This window comes from Triticum aestivum, chromosome 6D, assembly GCF_018294505.1.
Source record: "Triticum aestivum cultivar Chinese Spring chromosome 6D, IWGSC CS RefSeq v2.1, whole genome shotgun sequence".
In the NCBI taxonomy this organism is placed as follows: domain Eukaryota; kingdom Viridiplantae; phylum Streptophyta; class Magnoliopsida; order Poales; family Poaceae; genus Triticum; species Triticum aestivum.
The window spans coordinates 288,201,454-288,219,932 of record NC_057811.1 but is presented as its reverse complement, the minus strand read 5'-3'; the positions used below and the strand labels follow the sequence as shown (position 1 = coordinate 288,219,932).

Below are 18,479 nucleotides of genomic sequence, written 5' to 3'. Positions count from 1 at the left end.
GGAGGTCGGCCCAGGGTCTGAGGACAGAGACAGTGAGGCCACTGCTCGGTCCTTTCCGATGGTAGGATGGCACTTTGATGATGATGATGATGATGATGCCTCGAGTGCTCCTCCTCTTGTCTAGTGGGTCTGTGTGTCGCCATTTGTCTCCTTTTTGTTGTCTTGATGACAAAGGGGGAGAAGTGGCGGGTGTTGGTGTTCTGAGTGTGTGTTGAGATCTCAAGCCTCGTGTTTCTCTTTGTTGGTTGTTTTTAGCTGGCTTGAGATACTCTTTTATTGCTTTCCACTTGTGTGGTTGTGAGCTACTCGTTTATGCTCGTGAGACTCTAGCTTTTTTATTGGACCTAATGCTATGATCATATCGTGCTTATGCTTATTATGTGTCTCATGATTTTTGCTCACCACACCAATTCATGAGATCTAGCCACCGTTATAGGTTTATTATGTTGATCTCATGTCTTGACAATAATGATCTTGGGGAGCCTCCTATGTCTGTACTTGATGCATTCTCAAGCATTCATTTTATCCGCGCACACATATAGGGGGAGCTACCATGATCATTCTTTGTCTCATGGCTATTCAAATATTTATATCCTCTATGCCATTCTCTAACCACGTTGTCATCAATGCACCAAAAAGGGGGAGATTGAAAGTGCAAGTGGCACTTATACTATATTTTGGTGTGATGACAATGTGGTTAGTTGAACTAATATCGGTTACTAAAGTTTATCTCAGGATATTGGTTCCAAGTGCTTCGTGATGGAGATGTGCGACCCCCCAATTCAAAAAGGTCAAAGGCGTGGTCTTTCGGCGAATCGAAGGTTTAATTTTTTGTTTGCTTCGAGTCGTAGGAAAGACCGCACTATTAAGAGGGGTTTGTGTGGATGAAAGTTGTGTGGGAATGCCATTGCCGAACCATATACACTAGCCTACCTATTCCTACCACCTAAAATCCTAGTGTGCGTGCATGTGGTACTCAGAAAGCTTATGACAGAAAGTTACTGGGTACCCCGTATGCACGGGGTCTTTGAACCCCCGTGCGCACGGGGTACTGCGTAACTCTCTGGGTACCCCGTGCGCACGGGGCTGACTTAGCCCGTGCACATGGGGTCCAACGGGCAGAAACATCCACCCCAGGGCAATCACTATAAAATCCCCCCTTCTTCTTCCTCCATCCCTAACCCTAAGTCTTGTTGAGCTCCACCATTGCTACACCTCATTTTGCTCAATACTCTCTATCCCTCCACCCAAACTTGTTGAAACTTTGAGTATTGGGAGAGCAAGACCCGATCTACATCTTGACCAAACCAAATCGCGTTCCCCGCAACATTTCTTCCCCATTGACTTGTTACTGATGAGGACATCAATACCATTGTTACACCCACAGCCCCTGCTGCTATACATACTGTACCAATTACTAGAGCTCGCGCACGCCAATTAAATTACCAGGTACTTTCGTTTCTTGGTAATGATTCTAATGTTCATGAGAATATGATGCTGCCTAAATTGGATACATTTGTTTTGCTTACAAATGAAGGGCCTAGCTTTGAGAAGGATGAACATTGGAGCAAGAACAAGCATGGAGATGATGGCATGCACATGGGGAACAAGAACGGAGTTACAAGTGATGATTTCAGGACGTTGAAGCCACCATAATGCGTGCATGAAGCCTTGGACGAAATATACAAGATGCTACTTCATAACTTTCGTCCAGAGGCTATTCTAGGTGCCGCGTCACCTTATTATTGGGCCAGGCCCATGTGGCAATTTTGAAATACTTGAGCATAGGCTGTTTTTAGAGTCCGTATGTGTGGGGAAACAAGAGATAGGGTTGGTTTCGGACCCCTTCCCCAAGGGCCACGAAATTCCCCCCTCTTCCTCCATATATACAGCCCTTAGGGCGTCGTTTAGACTTTAGGTTTTGTTTAGATTAAAAGTTCGCCATAGCTACAACTTCGCGTACTTCGTTTGTGTTCAACGACCAGACAAAGGCGTCACAGAACCCCACCTTGATCAATAAAGCTTTCATCTTATATTCGCAATATCCAGATTGCAATCTCAGTTTCTTGCTTGTTCTTTGTTTGCTCGCAGGAAACAGACCCTCGTGGTCAGGTTGATCGTGCTCCGGCCTGGTCAATAACCTCTCAGAGTTGGTTTAGCGATTGCTAAGGCGCGACGTCATCGCACGTTCGTAGTCGGATCGTCAAAGTCGACTTCCACCAAAGCGATATCCATCATCTCATCGAAAGACGGGACACCTTTGCCTCTATCAGTTACTCTTGGAGCATGGGCTCCTAGGCGGTTAGAGGTTCCTCCGGAAGATTCCTTGCTTGTGCTGTGCCCCAGAGAAGTTTGTAAATGTGTGGTGGTCGCCTTCAAGACCAACCCCGAGTGATTCGAGGCTCATCCGTTGGGGGTGACTCGAAGGAGATTACGGTGAGCCTTCGGTGGCGTTCCGCAAGCTTTGGCTCCGACACTGCTCCAAGTGGAGAGTAGCTCTTCCCCAAGGAAGAGTGAACTTCGGGATAAAATTCGCGTCCTCGTCTCACTTGTGGTTAATCCTTTCCCGCACCTTACTTTGCTTTATATGCTTGTTGGCTTGCTACTTAGATTGTTGCCTAGCATTTTTAGCTTGGAGCTTGCTTGTCATATAGGTTGCATTCACCTAGTTGCATATGTAGTGAACCCTATTTATCCGCTAAGCCTTAAATTGACAAGAAAGATTAAAATTTATAGTCTCCTATTCACACCCCCCCTCTAGTCGGCCGTATCGATCCTTCCAAAAGCAGTAGCAATAAACTGAACGAGCATATGCTATGCTTTTTTTTGCGGGGAGAGCATATGCTATGCTAACGGTTGGGTCTTGTCCATCACATCATTCTTCTAAGGATGTGATCCCGTTATCAAATGACAACTCATGTCTATGGTTAGGAAATCTTAACCATCTTTGATCAACGAGCTAGTCTAGTAGAGGCTCACTAGGGACACGGTATTTTGTTTATCTATCCACACACGTATTTAAGTTTCCGGTAAATACAATTCTAGCATGAATAACAAACCTTTATCATGATTAAGAAAATATAATAATAACTATTTTATTATTTGCCTCTAGAGCATATTTTCATCGGACGCTTTGTGTTAACATTTTCTGACGGACCGCTATGAGGTGTGTCGGATTCCATGCCCAAATATCAAAAGCATTGGCTCTCTCTGCCCGAGCGAACGACTAAATGCTTCGTTTTGTAGGCTCCCTTGAGAGTGAACGAACGCGAACTTTCTAATTTTTTAATCCTAAACAAGTGGTTATAAGACCATGTCAAATTCTGCTTTTTAGGGGTCTTTTTTGCACATGGCAAATATATCGTGTATACCATGGCAAATTCTGCATTTTGGTTACCTGGTGTTTTTGTAAAGCCCTTTATTTACCCCCTCGGAATAGAATATGACAAGTTCAAGTAGCGAAACACGGATGAGGATACTGCTCTACTCGTAGCAGTCCCAGTATTACCTTTTTGCAAGGGAAGGAAAAGAAAAGAAAGGAAATCGTCAAAACCGATTAGAAAAAGACACGACACTGACACAAATTTCGGGCTTTAAACTCTGCGAGATGAGATGCCCCTACCAAGCATCCATAGTAGCACGAGGACAAACAAAGACCATCTCTCTCTCTCTCTCTCTTCCCCTTGTGCCAGCCCACCCACAGCCGGAACCACGCGCAAGGCCACCACCCAAACGGCTATAATTAGAGGAGAGACACGGTTCCCATAATCCCCTTGCTCTTGCCTCCTCCTCCTCCTCAACTCGCTATTCCTTTCCGCTCCCTCACCACGCGCAAACGTCCGCAACCCTCGTATTTGCACGTATTTCCGCACAACACCCTCCCCTGTACGAACTCCGACAGCGGAGACACGAACCGAGCCGTGTCGACAACAAACAATTAGCCAACACCCCGAGGACACCAGCGCAAAAACACCGCCCGCCACCGGGCGCCCAAGAGACCGCCGGCGGCCGATCGGAGCACCATTGGAGCCGCGCGCGCCCCTCCGCCTGCCCCCGCGCTCCGGGCGCCCCGGCCGAGGCCACCTGCTGACCCGTTCGTCCGGCCCGTCGCAGCGCCGTCGCCCGCGCTGCCGCGATGGAGTCCGCCGGCTACTACACCAACTGCAAGAAGACCGACGGAATCTGCGAGGGCATCTGCGACGGCGAGGTGAGGACCTCGCTCCCGTCCCTTCGCCCACACCCCCCCAGATCTGTCCCTTTCTCACACCGCGTGGCTCTCTCGGTGGATTGATTACCTGGTCCACGAGAAGGCCCCTTCTCGCCCCTGCTTTTCCTTCTTTTTATTTTTTTATTTCTTTTTGGTTGGCCTGGAAACTGCTCGCTTCATGCTTCGGTTGCTCCAATTGCTCTTGTTCGCGCTTCGATTCCACCACCAATATCACGCTCCGATATATTGTTATTCCGTCGGCAGGTTTCTGTTTTAGAGCAAGTGTCGATGAGATTTGCCTAGTCCGGGTCCGAGATGCTTGCTTAGTTGCTTTACAAGAAGAAGAATCTTTGATCTGTTTCGGTCCTACTCATGGGGGGATTAGGTGTAATCCCAGGTTTTGATGCTGCTTCTGGTGCTGGTGGAATCTCGCGAGCTGGCCGAATTTGGGTTCCGTCTAATCCTGGAATCTTTTCTTTAACCGGTTGAGTTGCGGCCGTGAAAACGATCCACCTTTAGTAAAAGGGCCAGGTCACGCTGAGGATTCATGCTGCGAAAGTAGACTACAAAGGAGTTCGTTAAGAGATACGTAGTATGCAGCTTGCTCTTACCGTTGATCTGAATTATGCTGTCTCTGATTTTCTTTGTATAGTAACAAAATAAACACAAATCGACTTGAATACCTGTTCCTGCCATGGTTGATCTTCCACGAGTAATGACATAACATTGATTTTGTGCTTCCATGAGTAATAATGTAACATTGATTTTGTGCTTCCCGTGTTGAGTGGGTTTTAAAGTTTTCCCTGTTTTCATCTACAGCCATCCAATTTGCGCTGAACAAATTAGTAACTCTTTAGCCAAAAAATCCAGTTATGCAATACACCGTAAGCTTTACTAATTGATTTACAATAGAATTGGCGTCCTAAGTTAGTTAAATCAGTGTGTGCTCCATATCCCTGCAGTTTGTACAGTCTTTTGTTGTTCAAATAGTTGTGTGAAGAAGATGGGTGTTTACTTGCATATTTTTTTTCAGCTCAATTTCGTGCTTCTTGTGACTTCAATTGCCTGAGTGATTTCTCACATGGTTTTCTGTATTCATTTGCAGCATGGTTCAAAGGCTGTTCTGAGCATGTCAAGGCTGAAGTGTGCACTTCGGGGGTTTGATTTAAAGGCCCTTCTGTTCCTGCTGATTGGTGTGCCGATTATAATCTTTGTCATATATGTTCATGGCCAGAAGGTCACTTATTTCCTCAGACCAATCTGGGAGAAGCCCCCGAAGCCTTTCACAGTACTTCCTCACTACTATCATGAAAATGCTTCGATGGCAAACCTCTGCAAGTTGCATGGATGGAAGGTCCGGGAGGCTCCACGGCGTGTCTTTGACGCGGTGCTTTTCAGCAACGAGCTCGACATTCTTGATATCCGTTGGCACGAGCTTAGCCCGTATGTGTCAGAATTTGTGCTGCTCGAGTCCAATTCAACATTTACTGGCCTTGAAAAGAAGCTCCACTTCAAGGAAAACCGCCAAAAGTTTGAGTTTGCTGAATCACGGTTGACCTATGGTATGATAGGCGGAAGGTTTGTGAAGGGGGAGAACCCATTTGTGGAGGAATCCTATCAGAGAGTCGCGCTTGACCAGCTTCTAAAGATCGCCGGAATCACCGACGATGACCTGTTGATTATGTCGGATGTTGATGAGATCCCAAGTGGCCATACAATCAACCTGTTGAGATGGTGCGATGATACGCCCGAGATACTTCACCTTCAGCTGAAGAACTATCTCTACTCATTTCAATTTATGCTTGATGATAAGAGTTGGAGGGCTTCGGTACACAGATACCGAGCGGGGAAGACGAGGTATGCCCATTACCGGCAGACTGATGACCTTCTGGCGGACTCGGGGTGGCACTGCAGCTTTTGCTTTCGGTACATAAATGATTTTGTCTTCAAAATGAAAGCCTACAGCCATGTGGACCGGATCAGATTCAGCTACTTCTTGAACCCCAAAAGAATTCAGCATGTGATATGCCAAGGGGCTGATCTCTTTGATATGCTTCCGGAGGAGTACACGTTCCAAGAGATCATCGCCAAGCTTGGGCCGATCCCAAGTACGTATTCGGCGGTTCATCTTCCCGCCTATCTGCTCGAGAAGGTTGATCAGTACAGGTATCTTCTTCCTGGCAACTGCATGAGAGAAAGTGGGTAGCCTCTGGTGTTTGCATCAATATGTGATGCCCCCCTTGGGGAAGAGCGTGGCTTAGCGGTTGTATTTGATACCAGTGGCTGGCTGACTTAGTTGGAATGGCGGTTGTGTTGGGTTCATGATTTTGTACCATGTAATTCAAAACAATGGAAGGAGGGCCTGACAGCATAGCGCATGCTCCGTCGGCCGCTGCGTGCTTGTTTTATTTTTGGAAGAGGAGCTTAGCAATGTGCTTCCAACCTGAGTCTCTTGTTGATTCATTGCTTCCATGATTGATTTATGAACTCAGAAAATATATTGTAGATTACAGACTGAGTGACATTCGCAGCAGTTTCTCATTGTTACATTGTGGTGTACATTATTATTATAATCATCATTTATTCTTGCTGATGATTTACTGCAGTACATGTGCACTCGGTGGGTTCATGTCCTGCCTGCCTCGCTGCTGGCAGGGGCCATCCGTTTTTCTGGTCAAGTGTCTTAATCCTCTTAACATGTGAAGCCGTTGCTGTCGTGCAGAAAACACTGGAGTGTGCAATTGATTGCATCTGTCATCTTTTGCCAACAGTCACAGGTTTCCTTGGTAAAGGGTAGGTTTGCTGCAGGTTGATTTGGGTAATCCATACTCTGTTTTGGCATCACTGGCAGCTGCAAGTTGTTAAGCGACCTGTGAGTGCTGCCATGTGGGTGGGAACAGGCTGTCCGTGTGGGTTCCTGTCCACCTCGGCCAGATTGGCAAAACATGCTGCACAGCACATTGGCTGTTAGAGCATCTGGGGCGCGCCGGCTGAAAAATCGGCGTGGGCGCGATCGGTTTCCCAGCCGCTGCCCAGGCGCCATTTTTAAAAGTTTTTTTAAAACATACTCGGCCAAAATTTGGCCAAACAAGACACAGAATTCGGCAAAATTTAAGCGTTCCATCGCTTTTTTACATATCGAAAACATAATCTAAAACAAAATAAAAAAACAATCACTACTAGTGCCGCCCGCCGTCGTCGTCCTCCTCCTTCACGCTGCCGCCATCCCTGCTGCACCACTGCCCTGGGTCGCCATGGCGGACGGGTTTGGCTGGCGGCGATGCCTCATCGTCGCTGTCCTCGAGGACGATAACGCCGCCCTCGTCGCGGCCGCGGTGCCGAGCGGCGATATCCTCGAGGGCGTGGCGCTGGCGCTCCATCTTCAGCCGGACGTAGTCCTCGCGCGCCCACTTCATGGTGGCCTCATCGGCGGCGGCCATGTTGTCGTGCTCGCTCATGACGGCGACAAGCCCTCGCTCCATCTTCGGCTTGACGAGGCGTGAGGAGGGAGCAGAGGAGCCACCGCCGCCCTCGTTGATGACGAGGGCGCCGCCGCCGGTGCGTCGCTCGAGCGGCGTCTCCACGGGCTCGACCTTGACGTTGGCGAGCACTGGCGAACCGGAGGAGCGGGAGGAGGAGGAGGACCCGCCCGCCATGCGCCTCGGCAGCCAAGGGCCGCCGCTCCAGTGGGGGACCGGGGCCGGGGCCGCCGGGTACTCGAGCGGCGGCTCGTTGCCGCCGTCGAGGTGCTCGAGGACGAAGTGGAGCGTGCGCCCGAGGACGCCCCACCACAGGCGGCGGCCGTCGGTGTTGTGGCGCCCCTTCACCAGCGCATTGTTGGTGGAGGTCAGCTACTCCTTGTGGCGGCATCGGAAGTACGCCGCCCACTGCGCGTGGTTGTGCGTACTCCGGGCGGCCCCGCACCTCCTCCAGCAGGGAGGCCCGAATGTGCGATCTCACCGTGGAAGCGGTCGGCGTCGGGCTGCGGGGGGACGGGGACACCTCCAGCGCTGAGCCTCCATCGCCCTGGCACGCGCATATCAGGCGGCGCCAGGTAGTTGGCCTCATGGAGGAGGTAGGCCTCCCACTCGTGCAGATGGCGGCGGCCGAAGCCGTTGGTCGCCGCTCCATCACTCTCCCATCGGCAGTTGTAGATGCTGTAGGCGGGGAGAGAAGAGAGAGAGAGAGAGAGAAGAGATGGGGCGTCGGCGGCGAGAGAAGGACTGCGAGCGAAGGAGAGTGCGTCCAAAGGGGAGGCTTTTATAGCGGCCGAGGGGTGGCAGACGTGTGTACGCATGGCGGGAGGAGAGGGGCACGTCGCCGCACCATCACTGCGCCGCCCGTGAGGAATCAATGAAAGGCTGACCGGCGGCAGCCTTGGCATTGATTCCCCGCGGGAAAACGAGGCGATGAGGAAGACGAGACGCGGCTGGTCGCTGACTCGGCGGGTCCATCGGGCTTTTCGCGCCAAAAACGTTTTCCCTGGCGCCCACGGGCACCCTAGCGCGCTGATTTGGCCCACCGACGTCAATTTTGGGTTTAATGGACGAAAATTGGCTTTTTGGACGCGACTGAGCGGTTTCTTAGCGCTAGCGAGCGACCCTACACGACTTTGCTCCGTTGCTACGTGGCTTCCTCGGCCAGTTGATTTGTTCATGATTTTAGAGTATAATTTGCAGTCTTCGGTGAAGGAAAAATTGCAGATTTTATGTGGGATTTTGCCTGCGGACTGAGCTGTCTCTGGAGGCAAATCGTAGAGGAGATTCCTTGAAGCGAGTGGTATAGTGGCATGGGCGTCTCCAGTGGACCGGGCCGGGAAGGGATAGGGATAACCTTGGCAAGGCCATCCATCATCGTGCTTGGTTGGCCACCGGTGGTCTGTTTGAGGCGCGCGCTGGTCTGGGCGTGGCGGTTCCTTTCATTGACCTGGCGCTGGCAGGTCACGCCGCGTCTCTTTGCCCGCGCGCGGGCGTCGACCTGTTGACTCATTCCGGGTAGGAGAGCGCGACGGCTGCGTCGTCACGACGACGACGCACGAAGATGCGTGCGCGCAGTAGAATTGCAGTTGCGTGCGCCCGGTCCTGCTCCGCCGCGTGCTGCTAGACTAGGACGGTTGCGCTGCATGCTAAGCAAACGCGAGCCGGGTCAGTTTCGCCGCGCTCTTGTCTGTCCGTTCATTCATCGCACCACGCGTCCGTCGGCCACCGGCGACGGCGACAAGTGACGGCACCGCGCTGCACACACGGTCTGGCCGATTCCTTATACTATCGTCAAAAAAGGGGATTTATGGGTGCGTTAACCTGTTTAATTAGAATTATTAGGGCGGTCCTAATTAAACGGGGGCGCGTAACGTGTTGTTGCAGTAACCACTGCGAGGCGAGGCGAGTGGGTGGTTGTCTACTTAAGCCTAAATAATCAAATGGCAGCTCCCGGCTTGAAAAGTTGGCCTGTTTTTCCTTTTCCTTTTCCGGGGGTTCAACGGTTCGGTCGGATTCAATCACTTGTGAGGTGTGCTGCGCTTTTACCTGTCTACGCGCACACGCCTCGAACGCCTTGTTGATTGAAAAATACTGTGCTTACTTGATCTGGCATACTACGTGCCAAACAGAAGGCCAGAACGGGGCATGACGGAGGATGAGTCTGCCACGCCATGTGGAGAGCATACGTGCACAAGTCATACCGGAAAAGAACGATCAATTGGAACAGGAATACCCTGCTTGGAACAGGAATCTATCTAGAGATACCAAGCCCCCCTGATTTGAAGCGCTCTGTTGCTTCGGGATTGCGGTTCTGTGTTGTTTACTTTTATTTCTTCCTTTTTTAGTTTTTTTTCATATTTTAATTCCTAAGTGCTTATTAAAAATTTGTCCACATTAAAAGACAAAACACTTTTAAAATTCACTTTATTCATCGCTATTTATTAAATTCGTGTTTTTATTTTTTTGGTTTTTCACATTTTAATTCATGAGCGCTTATTAAAATTTATGCACATTAGGAAGCAAAACATTTTTGTAATTACTTTTTTCTGATTTCATATTTATTAAATTTGTGTTTTTATTTTCTTTTTAGTTATTCGCATTTTAATTCGTGAGCGCTTAATAAAATTTGTGCACATTAAGAAAAAACATTTTTTAAATTCCCTTTTTTTCAGATTCATTAAAATTTATTAAATCATGGATATCTTGAAAGTTAAGGATCATTTTGTATATTTTGCCGATATTTTTAAAATTTGAAAATTTATTTGATATGCGAGCATTTTATGAAATCCATGAATATATTTTAAATTCATGAATGTTTTCTAATATTAATAGCTTTTTGAATTGGCAGTGTTTTTAAAATTCCTTGAACATATCTCAATTAATCTAATCTTTTCAAATAAAAAAAGATAGCCATTTTTCTTTAGTTAGTAGTGGGACGAGCAAAAAAAAGTAAGCGAACGACAGGAGCAGCGAGCCAAGCTAAGCGAGCGAGAGCTTCATGGGCCGGCCCATGTGAGTGTTATAGCAGTAGTTCCATGGTTTCAGCGCGGAATAGGAGCTAGCAAAAGGTTCAAACAACAATCACCGTCTGGCACCAAGGCCGAAACTTGTAAAACAACACAACCTAGTCTCTCCGAACAAATATTGTCTCCAATAGCAACCCGACACGATATAAGAATGAAAAAAAACACCACCAAAACATAATTAAAAATGCAAGTCAACACAAAAAAAAACCAAAAGAAAACATGCAATCAGAAAATCACATGAAGAACTGGTTTACTTCTTTTAGTGACCGACAAAGCTCTGTCTTTTTTGCATATAGAAGAAGAAATTGGTGTCTTTTTTGCATATAGAAGAAGAAATTGGCCGAAAACTGATGAGTACATTTATGTTTCCGAGCTGAGTAAGGTCAATGAAGTCTAACGTTTTACATATGCGCATAATTTTTTTGTGACACATTTTTGTTTAGAACGTACAATTATCGGGACACATTTTTGTAGGGAATTTTTTTATTCTTTTTAGAACATCAGGGTCAATCTAGAGGAATTGTATTTCTTTTTTGATTGGCACAAAATGGAAGTACTCCCTCCGTCCGGTGAAGAGTGTGCATTTAGAAATTTTAGGACAAATTACGGAGTTAAGTAAAAATGCATTGGAAAGGGGCAAGCCACCATCTCTCTCCTCTTTAATTACCTAACCCGCAATGAGCTAAGTGCATGTACAAATTAAAAAGACCATGTATAGATTGCTATTGGTATTGATTACCGTGTGATGAAAGAGAAGTGTTTTTTTCTACTTTAAAGTGCATTGAAAAGATAGAAGTACACTCTTTGTGGACAAATTTTGAAGCTAGATGTACAGTTTTCACCGGACGGAGGGAGTAGAGGAATAGATGTGACACATGCAAATTCACTCTTATATGATCAACAGTCTCGACCCAACCGTGAGCAGATAGCTTAACTACTAGTGTGGGCTGGTGTGGCCCGGGCTATCGCGAGAGATGTGCCGCGTTGCTGCCCATTTCGAGAAGACGGGCGGCCCAGTCCAGTAGCCGAGTATTAATGTGTTGTGTGGGGGGACCGCGCTCGGCTTGCCAAGGAAGGAAACCACAACGGCCACTGCGGCAGCGGGGCAGGGGTTTTTGGGGTTTCCCGAGGCGGAAAAGCGAGAGGAAACCGCGGAGCGGAGGCGTCGGACCCAGGTCTCCCGTCCCTTCCGACCTCGCTCGCCGCTCCTCTCCTACCGCGACCCTTCCTCCAGCCGCGCCCTGCCCTGCCGCCATTACCAGCGAGGAGGCGGGGGAGCAGAGGCCACTTGGCACCACTCGACCGAGCAGAGCGAGCGCGGGGGAGGAGACCGACCGGAGCAGCAGGCAGCAGCCCGCCGCGCCTCGCCGGCCGATTAGGGTTTCCCGAATCCTGGTTCGTCGGGCTGGCCGATCGTCGCGGCGTTCCGCGCGCGCAGCTCCGATCGGTCGTCCGTACGCGCGGCCGCGATGGCAAGGTCGCCACCTCCCTCCCCCCACCCCCTTTTCTTCAGTTACTTGTACTCTGTCACTGTTGCTTAGGGCTTGTCCGATTGTTCCGGATGCCCACATTTCAGCACTCTAGTTTCGATTCTTCGATTGTCTCCTTTCCCACGGCAGGGAGGAATTGTACCGTCCGTCGATTGCTCCGGAAATGAACTTTCCTGTAGCGATGCAGCAGTACACTTGCAAAGCCTGCCCAGATACATTCAGTCATTGATAGAGGAATGTGATGACTTGAAAATGCTTGCTTTCTTAATATGTCTAAGCTTAGTTATGTTCTAGCTTAATTGGTCAACACATATACCCAATACATGATCAGGTTAACTCCGTTGCTCGCTTGTCTCATCACTCTGTTATGTAGCATTGTTCAGTCAATAGTGTCCTGTCAATGTTTTGCTTTCTAAGAGCAGCGTAAACAGGACGTCAATTGAAATATCCAATGCCTTGTTACACACAGCTTACTGATTGTCAATCGTTCCATATTGTTCCTGATTGACGTATTACATCTTCAAGTTCTGAAGCTACTGTCTCATTTTTACCATGTAGCTCCACTGTCTTATGTACTGACCTTTATAAATAACATTATCCTGTTCACATTAGTACATTTGCAAAGCCTGCCCAGCTACATTGAGTCATTGATAGAGCAAAATGTGATGACATTGGAAGTTCTCGCTATCTTAATATGTCTAAGCTTATAACTGTTATGTTATAGCTTAATTGGCCAGTACAGATATCAAACACATGATCAGTAACTCCGTAACGCCACATAGCTTGTTTGTCTCATCACTCTGTTCTTAGCATTGTTCAGTCAATAGTGTCTGGTCAGTGTTTCACTTTTTCTAAGAACAGTGTAAAGAGGGCGTCAATTCACCCGCCAAAAAAAGGGCGTCAATAGAAATATCCAATGTCTTGTTACACAGCTTACTGATTATCACTACTTCCATATCCTTCCTGATTGACGTATTAATCTTGAAGTTCTGCAGTCTCATTTTTACCATGTAGCACCACTGTCTTATGTACTGACCATTATAAATAACATTATAATGTTCACATTAATATGTTGCTATGTAAGCACTTGTTATCATCCCTGCAAAGAGAAAAACTTGTTACCAATCACCAATGTGTTTCCTTCAATGCAGGTCATGGCTTATAACTTGTAGGGGTGTTGCCAAGAAAGTTAGGAATGCCCACTGCTCTAATCGCCAGATAAGCGAAGTCGGTGCAGAAGCATGCAGGGAATGCCCAAACTGCAAACATATCATTGATAACAGTGATGTAAGTACATGTAAACTATTTTAGCGACCACCTTCTACCTTTATAAGTTTGTACTTTGTACGGGAAACTTCTCTTCTCTACTTTTTGGTGTACCCTTACTGGAAAGCTGCTTATGTTATCGGAATACATCGTAGTTTATTTATTCTTCTGCTGGTAGCTTTCTAAGATAGATGTATTCCAGATTGTAGCAAAAAAAGAAATACAGAACAGTCAATACTATACAACTTTCTCCTGTTCCATCAATATAAGGCTTTGAGCTGTATTAACTCGCATAAGCTTCAGCATTACAGATGCATGCAAAACGCTACTCATTTAAGCTCACATTCGTTGGTACAGTGTTACACATTCTACAAAAACATTCACTGCATTTCACTTTTTGTAGGTTGCTATCCAGTGGCCCGGGCTGCCTGCTGGTGTGAAGTTTGATCCGTCTGATCTAGAATTGCTCGAACATTTAGAACAAAAAATTGGTGTGGGAGGTTCAAAGCCTCACATGTTCATCGATGAGTTTATTCCAACTGTGGAGAATGACGCAGGGATCTGCTATTCACATCCTGAAAATCTTCCTGGTAGGGGATTCCTTTAGTTGACAATTTGACGTTGTTTTTGGATTCTTTAGTTTATTCATGTTTTGAGTAGGCCCTGTTCATTTTTATAGGCACAAACAAAGATGGAAGCAGTGCCCATTTCTTCCATAGTATTTCAAATGCATATGGGTGTGGCCAGCGCAAGCGTCGAAGGATCAGCAACAGTGATCGGACCACTTCTGATGAGCATGTGAGATGGCACAAAACGGGTAAATCAAAACCCGTATATGACAACGGTGTTATGAAAGGGTGGAAAAAAATATTGGTTCTGTACAAAGGTTCACAAACAGGTGGCAAACCTGATAAAACTGACTGGGTGATGCATCAGTATCATCTGGGAGTAGAGGAAAATGAAAAGGTTGGGGAGTTTGTCGTTTCCAAAATATTTTATCAATTGAAGACAAGGCCGGTGGACAAGTCCGAAGCAGAAATGGCTAATGAAGAATCTACTGCATTTACTGCAAGTATTTGTCCGAAAACTCCCATGACAAAGATCCCGCCATGTCGCCCAAAGAATAGTCCATGTGAGACTGAGCAGAATGATCCCGGTCAGGTAAATCACAGATATGTGAACTTTTCAGATTAAATATAACCTTTGTTGAAACCACTTCAGAGTAAAAAATTGGCATAAAGTCAATACTATTTGATAGAATTCTTATGTATTTACAAAAAGGAAACTGCAACAGCGCAAGCCTTTAAGTAATTGAGAAGTTTATAGTTATTCTGCATCTAGCTAATTTGGCTATTAGAAGTGGCCTGGTAAAAAACATCACCATGTTTTAGAGTCCACACCCAGATACCCAATTCACAATCCGTATATGATTCAGAGCTTGTATGATTATTGTTTACAGTAAAAGTTCAGAAGCACTAATCTCAATATCCTGGAAATTGCTTCTTAGTCATATTGAGACTGTGAATACACTTATCTGCTTGTCATTCTGTTGGTGCGTTGCTATTTTTTTTATTGCGCGATCTATTGAATATTTTGGAGTAAAAGTTTGTGCATCTGATATGCCATTTACTGTAGGAAGAAGAAACTGTTAGCCTGGCGGAGAATGCTAAGAACCCTGCATGGTGTGCTTTATCATCTCAGCCTGTTGAGGTGGCACTTGAGGCTGGGACTTGTAGCCTAGACAAGTCTCTGAGTCATCATGAAGTTTTGGATTCCTCCAATCTTGAAAACAGTACATTTGACAGGCCAATCCTTTCTCAACTCATGAATGAGACACTTAACAAGAACCTATGTGCGCTTCATGGATTGCCTGATCTTCATAATGTCAACCTTGGAACAGCACCTACAGATCTTCAGATTACTGTAAGTGTAACTTTTGGTATTTGTAATTTTTAGTGCCCATATGTTATGACAAATCTGGTCATGTCTTTCACTCACCTTGCGACACAGCCAGATGAGTCACATGTGATGATATTTCTGCGCGCGATGTCATATAGTCATATGCCCAATACAGATAAAATTCCTCAGAGTTGACGCCAGTTCAGTAAAAAAATTTGGCAGAAGACCAATAATATTTGATAAAATTCCTGTATGTTTATAAAAGAAAATATAACAGTGCAAGCCTTTAAGTGACTGAGGAGTTTAAAGTTGATCTGCATCTAGCCAATTTGGAAGCTAATAGCAATGGACTGGTAGGAAACATAACGATGTTTTGGAGTCCTCACCCGAAATGTTAAATACCCAATTAATAGTCATCTTTATCCATGCGTGATTTAGAGTTTTTACAATTAGTCTATACAATGAAAGTACAAAAGCACTAATCTCAATATCCTGGAAATCGTATCTTAAATTTTTGAGATTGTGAATACGTTTGAGCTTATCTCTGTCATGTCATTGTCTTGGTGTGTGCTAATGTTTTTGATTGCCTGATTTGTTAACCATTTTAGATTAATAACTGTGTGCTTGTGATATGTCATTTACTGTAGAAAGGAGAAAATGTTAGCTTGGTGGATGATGCTGAGAACACTGCATGTTGTTCTTTAGTGTCTCAGGATGTTGAGGTGACTTCTCCGGCTGGGACTAGCTTGGTTGAATCTCTCCTTCATCATGAGGTTTCAGATCTCCATAGTGCTAACCTTGGAACACCTAGAGACCTTCAGATTGCTGTAAGCATGTTTGTTTGTGTTTGTAACTTGTGGTTTCCATATGTTTGTTATGACAAATCTGATCATGTCTTTTTCTTGTGTTGTAACACGGTAGCACGTGTCGTACGTGCATGATGTGGTAGTCGTACACGGTACATCTGATGCACTTCAAACTTTCCTCAAGGCTATTTAGAGTAGACATAACCTTTGATTAAACCAGTCACCAGTAAAAACAATTCACATTTTCTCCAAAAAAAAGAAGAAAGAATAAAAAACAATTGATAGAAAACCAATAATATGGTATAAAATTTAAGTATGTTTAGAAAGAAAGGAAAGTGCAGCAGTGTTTAAACAATTATGGTTTAGGTTTGTAAAGTTGATCTGCATCTAGCCGATCTGGAAGCTAATTAATAGTAATCATAACCCATATATGATTTAGAGTTTGTATGATTATTGTTTTCAATGGAAGTATGGAAGCACTTCTCAGTATCCTGGAAATTTTATCATATTCTTATTGAGATTGTGAAAATGTTTGAGCTTATTTGTTTGTCATTCTGTTGGTCTTCTTATTGAGATTGTGGTAGGAAACATAATCATGTTTTAAAGTCCACGTCCAAATACCTAATTAATAGTAATCATAACCCATATATGATTTAGAGTTTGTATGATTATTGTTTTCAATGGAAGTATGAAGCACTTCTCAGTATCCTGGAAATTTTATTGTATTCTTATTGAGACTGAAAATGTTTGAACTTATTTGTTTGTCATTCTGTTGGTGTTCTTATTGCGCGTGTGTTGACCATTTACTGTAGAAAGAAGAAAGTGTTAGCCTGATGGATGAAGCTGAGAAATGGTGTGGTTTAGCATCTCAGGCTGTTGATGTGGCATCTCATGCCTGGACTAGCTTGGACGAATCCCTGCGCTGTCATGAGGTTTTGGATTCCTTCGATCATGAAAAGAGTCTTACATTTGACAGGCCAATCTATTCCCAAGGCAGGGATGGGGGACTTGAAAATAACCTTTATTCACTTAATGGATTACCTGATCTCCAAGGTGTCGACCTTGGGACACCGATAGATGATCTTCAGGTTGCTGTAAGCATATTGTTTGTTATTTGTGTTTTGGTGGTACCCATATGTTTGTTATGATAAATCTGATCGTGTCTGTCTCTTGTCTACTGTGACAGGGGTTGCAGTTCTATTCACAGGAAAGCCTTGGCAGCTGGCTGGAGCGCATGTAGATCGTTAAAGAAGTGGACGATCGAAGATCATCTCTTTTCCATCTAGTATGATTATGGTGGCAACATTTTTGGTATCGGGTTGGAAGGTAGAAGCTGTGCGATCGTATCTCAGTGACGCTTTAGACTATTGAAGAGTCTGCACAAACACCTGAACACCTATTTTGTTTCCTGAAAACTGAAAAGACATGTAAAAGCGTTGTTGTTTTCCCTCTTTTGCGAAAAGTGTGGTGGAAACTTGGATTAACTTAGCTCTTTCCATGTGTGCAGTTCATGTAACTGCAGGAGTGCCCTGGTTAAGCTGGTTATGAAAAACGATGGAACCGTATGTAATGTGGTGTGAGTTGCACCTTGCTGAATGCTGCACGCCTAGTTATAATGTTAAACCAACTATTTTGAACGGTTTAGACCCTGCTTGGAAGGGTTATAATTTCGGTATGCTTGAGTATTTTGCTAAGCTTGAACTAAGTACACCCAAACAAAGTAGGGCAAGTCTTTGTCCAATGCCCAGTTGGCATGCTGCAGCCGAGGCTGCTGCTGGCCGCGCCGGTTTGGCCTATGCTGCCTCTGAGGCGGCGTGTGATTCTTGAGGGAATTAGCTCAGTATACGAGGAAGCTAACACTCGTCAGAGCAAATCAAGAAAAATGTTCTAGAATCCCCGAGCGACTATTCCGAAGGGAAATTGAAATGCTCTTAAGAAAGCCAATCGTATGGCCGTGTTTTGTGCATTTTGTGCTTTGTCTCCGAAACTTTTTACGACCCCAAGTGCAGTAAGCAATCATAATGTTGAGGACGCAACAGACAGAACAACAGATGATGAATAGTGACCCGTCGATTAGATACATGCAGCAAAACCGAGACAACTTTCAGCAGGCTGTGGATTTTGGCTCCGGCATTCTTCGCTGGCGGCTGAGCCTGCCCACGGTGACCGTGGCATGCAAGACACGACCAAGTGCAGAGGCAGGCAGGCACCACTGAAGCTCTGAGCGCACGAGGATTTGCTCAGCTCTGCTCGTCCACAGCACGGGGACATGGCACGCATGTGTGATGTGTGGACCTCAATGGCGG

General features: G+C 45.9%; 2 protein-coding genes across 3 annotated transcripts; both read left to right on the top strand.

The window, feature by feature from the left end:
- Window positions 1-3,674: 3,674 nt before the first annotated feature.
- Window positions 3,675-6,800, top strand: LOC123144690 (beta-1,4-mannosyl-glycoprotein 4-beta-N-acetylglucosaminyltransferase). The gene is made up of 2 exons (XM_044563900.1): window positions 3,675-4,207; window positions 5,313-6,800. Exons 1-2 carry the CDS (start codon window positions 4,136-4,138, stop codon window positions 6,411-6,413), a joined length of 1,173 nt encoding a protein of 390 aa, XP_044419835.1. The 5' UTR covers window positions 3,675-4,135; the 3' UTR covers window positions 6,414-6,800.
- A 4,986-nt stretch (window positions 6,801-11,786) lies between these two features.
- On the top strand, window positions 11,787-17,738 carry LOC123144689 (uncharacterized). Of its 2 annotated transcripts, none has more exons than XM_044563899.1 (8): window positions 11,787-12,189; window positions 13,354-13,489; window positions 13,872-14,058; window positions 14,148-14,629; window positions 15,104-15,391; window positions 16,015-16,194; window positions 16,986-17,261; window positions 17,360-17,738. In XM_044563899.1, the coding sequence occupies exons 1-8, from the start codon at window positions 12,182-12,184 to the stop codon at window positions 17,411-17,413; spliced, it is 1,611 nt and encodes a 536-aa protein (XP_044419834.1). In that variant the 5' UTR covers window positions 11,787-12,181; the 3' UTR covers window positions 17,414-17,738. The 2 variants fall into 2 exon arrangements, with proteins under 2 accessions (XP_044419834.1, XP_044419833.1); XM_044563898.1 differs by having other exon boundaries at window positions 16,986-17,267.
- The last annotated feature ends 741 nt before the right edge of the window (window positions 17,739-18,479 follow it).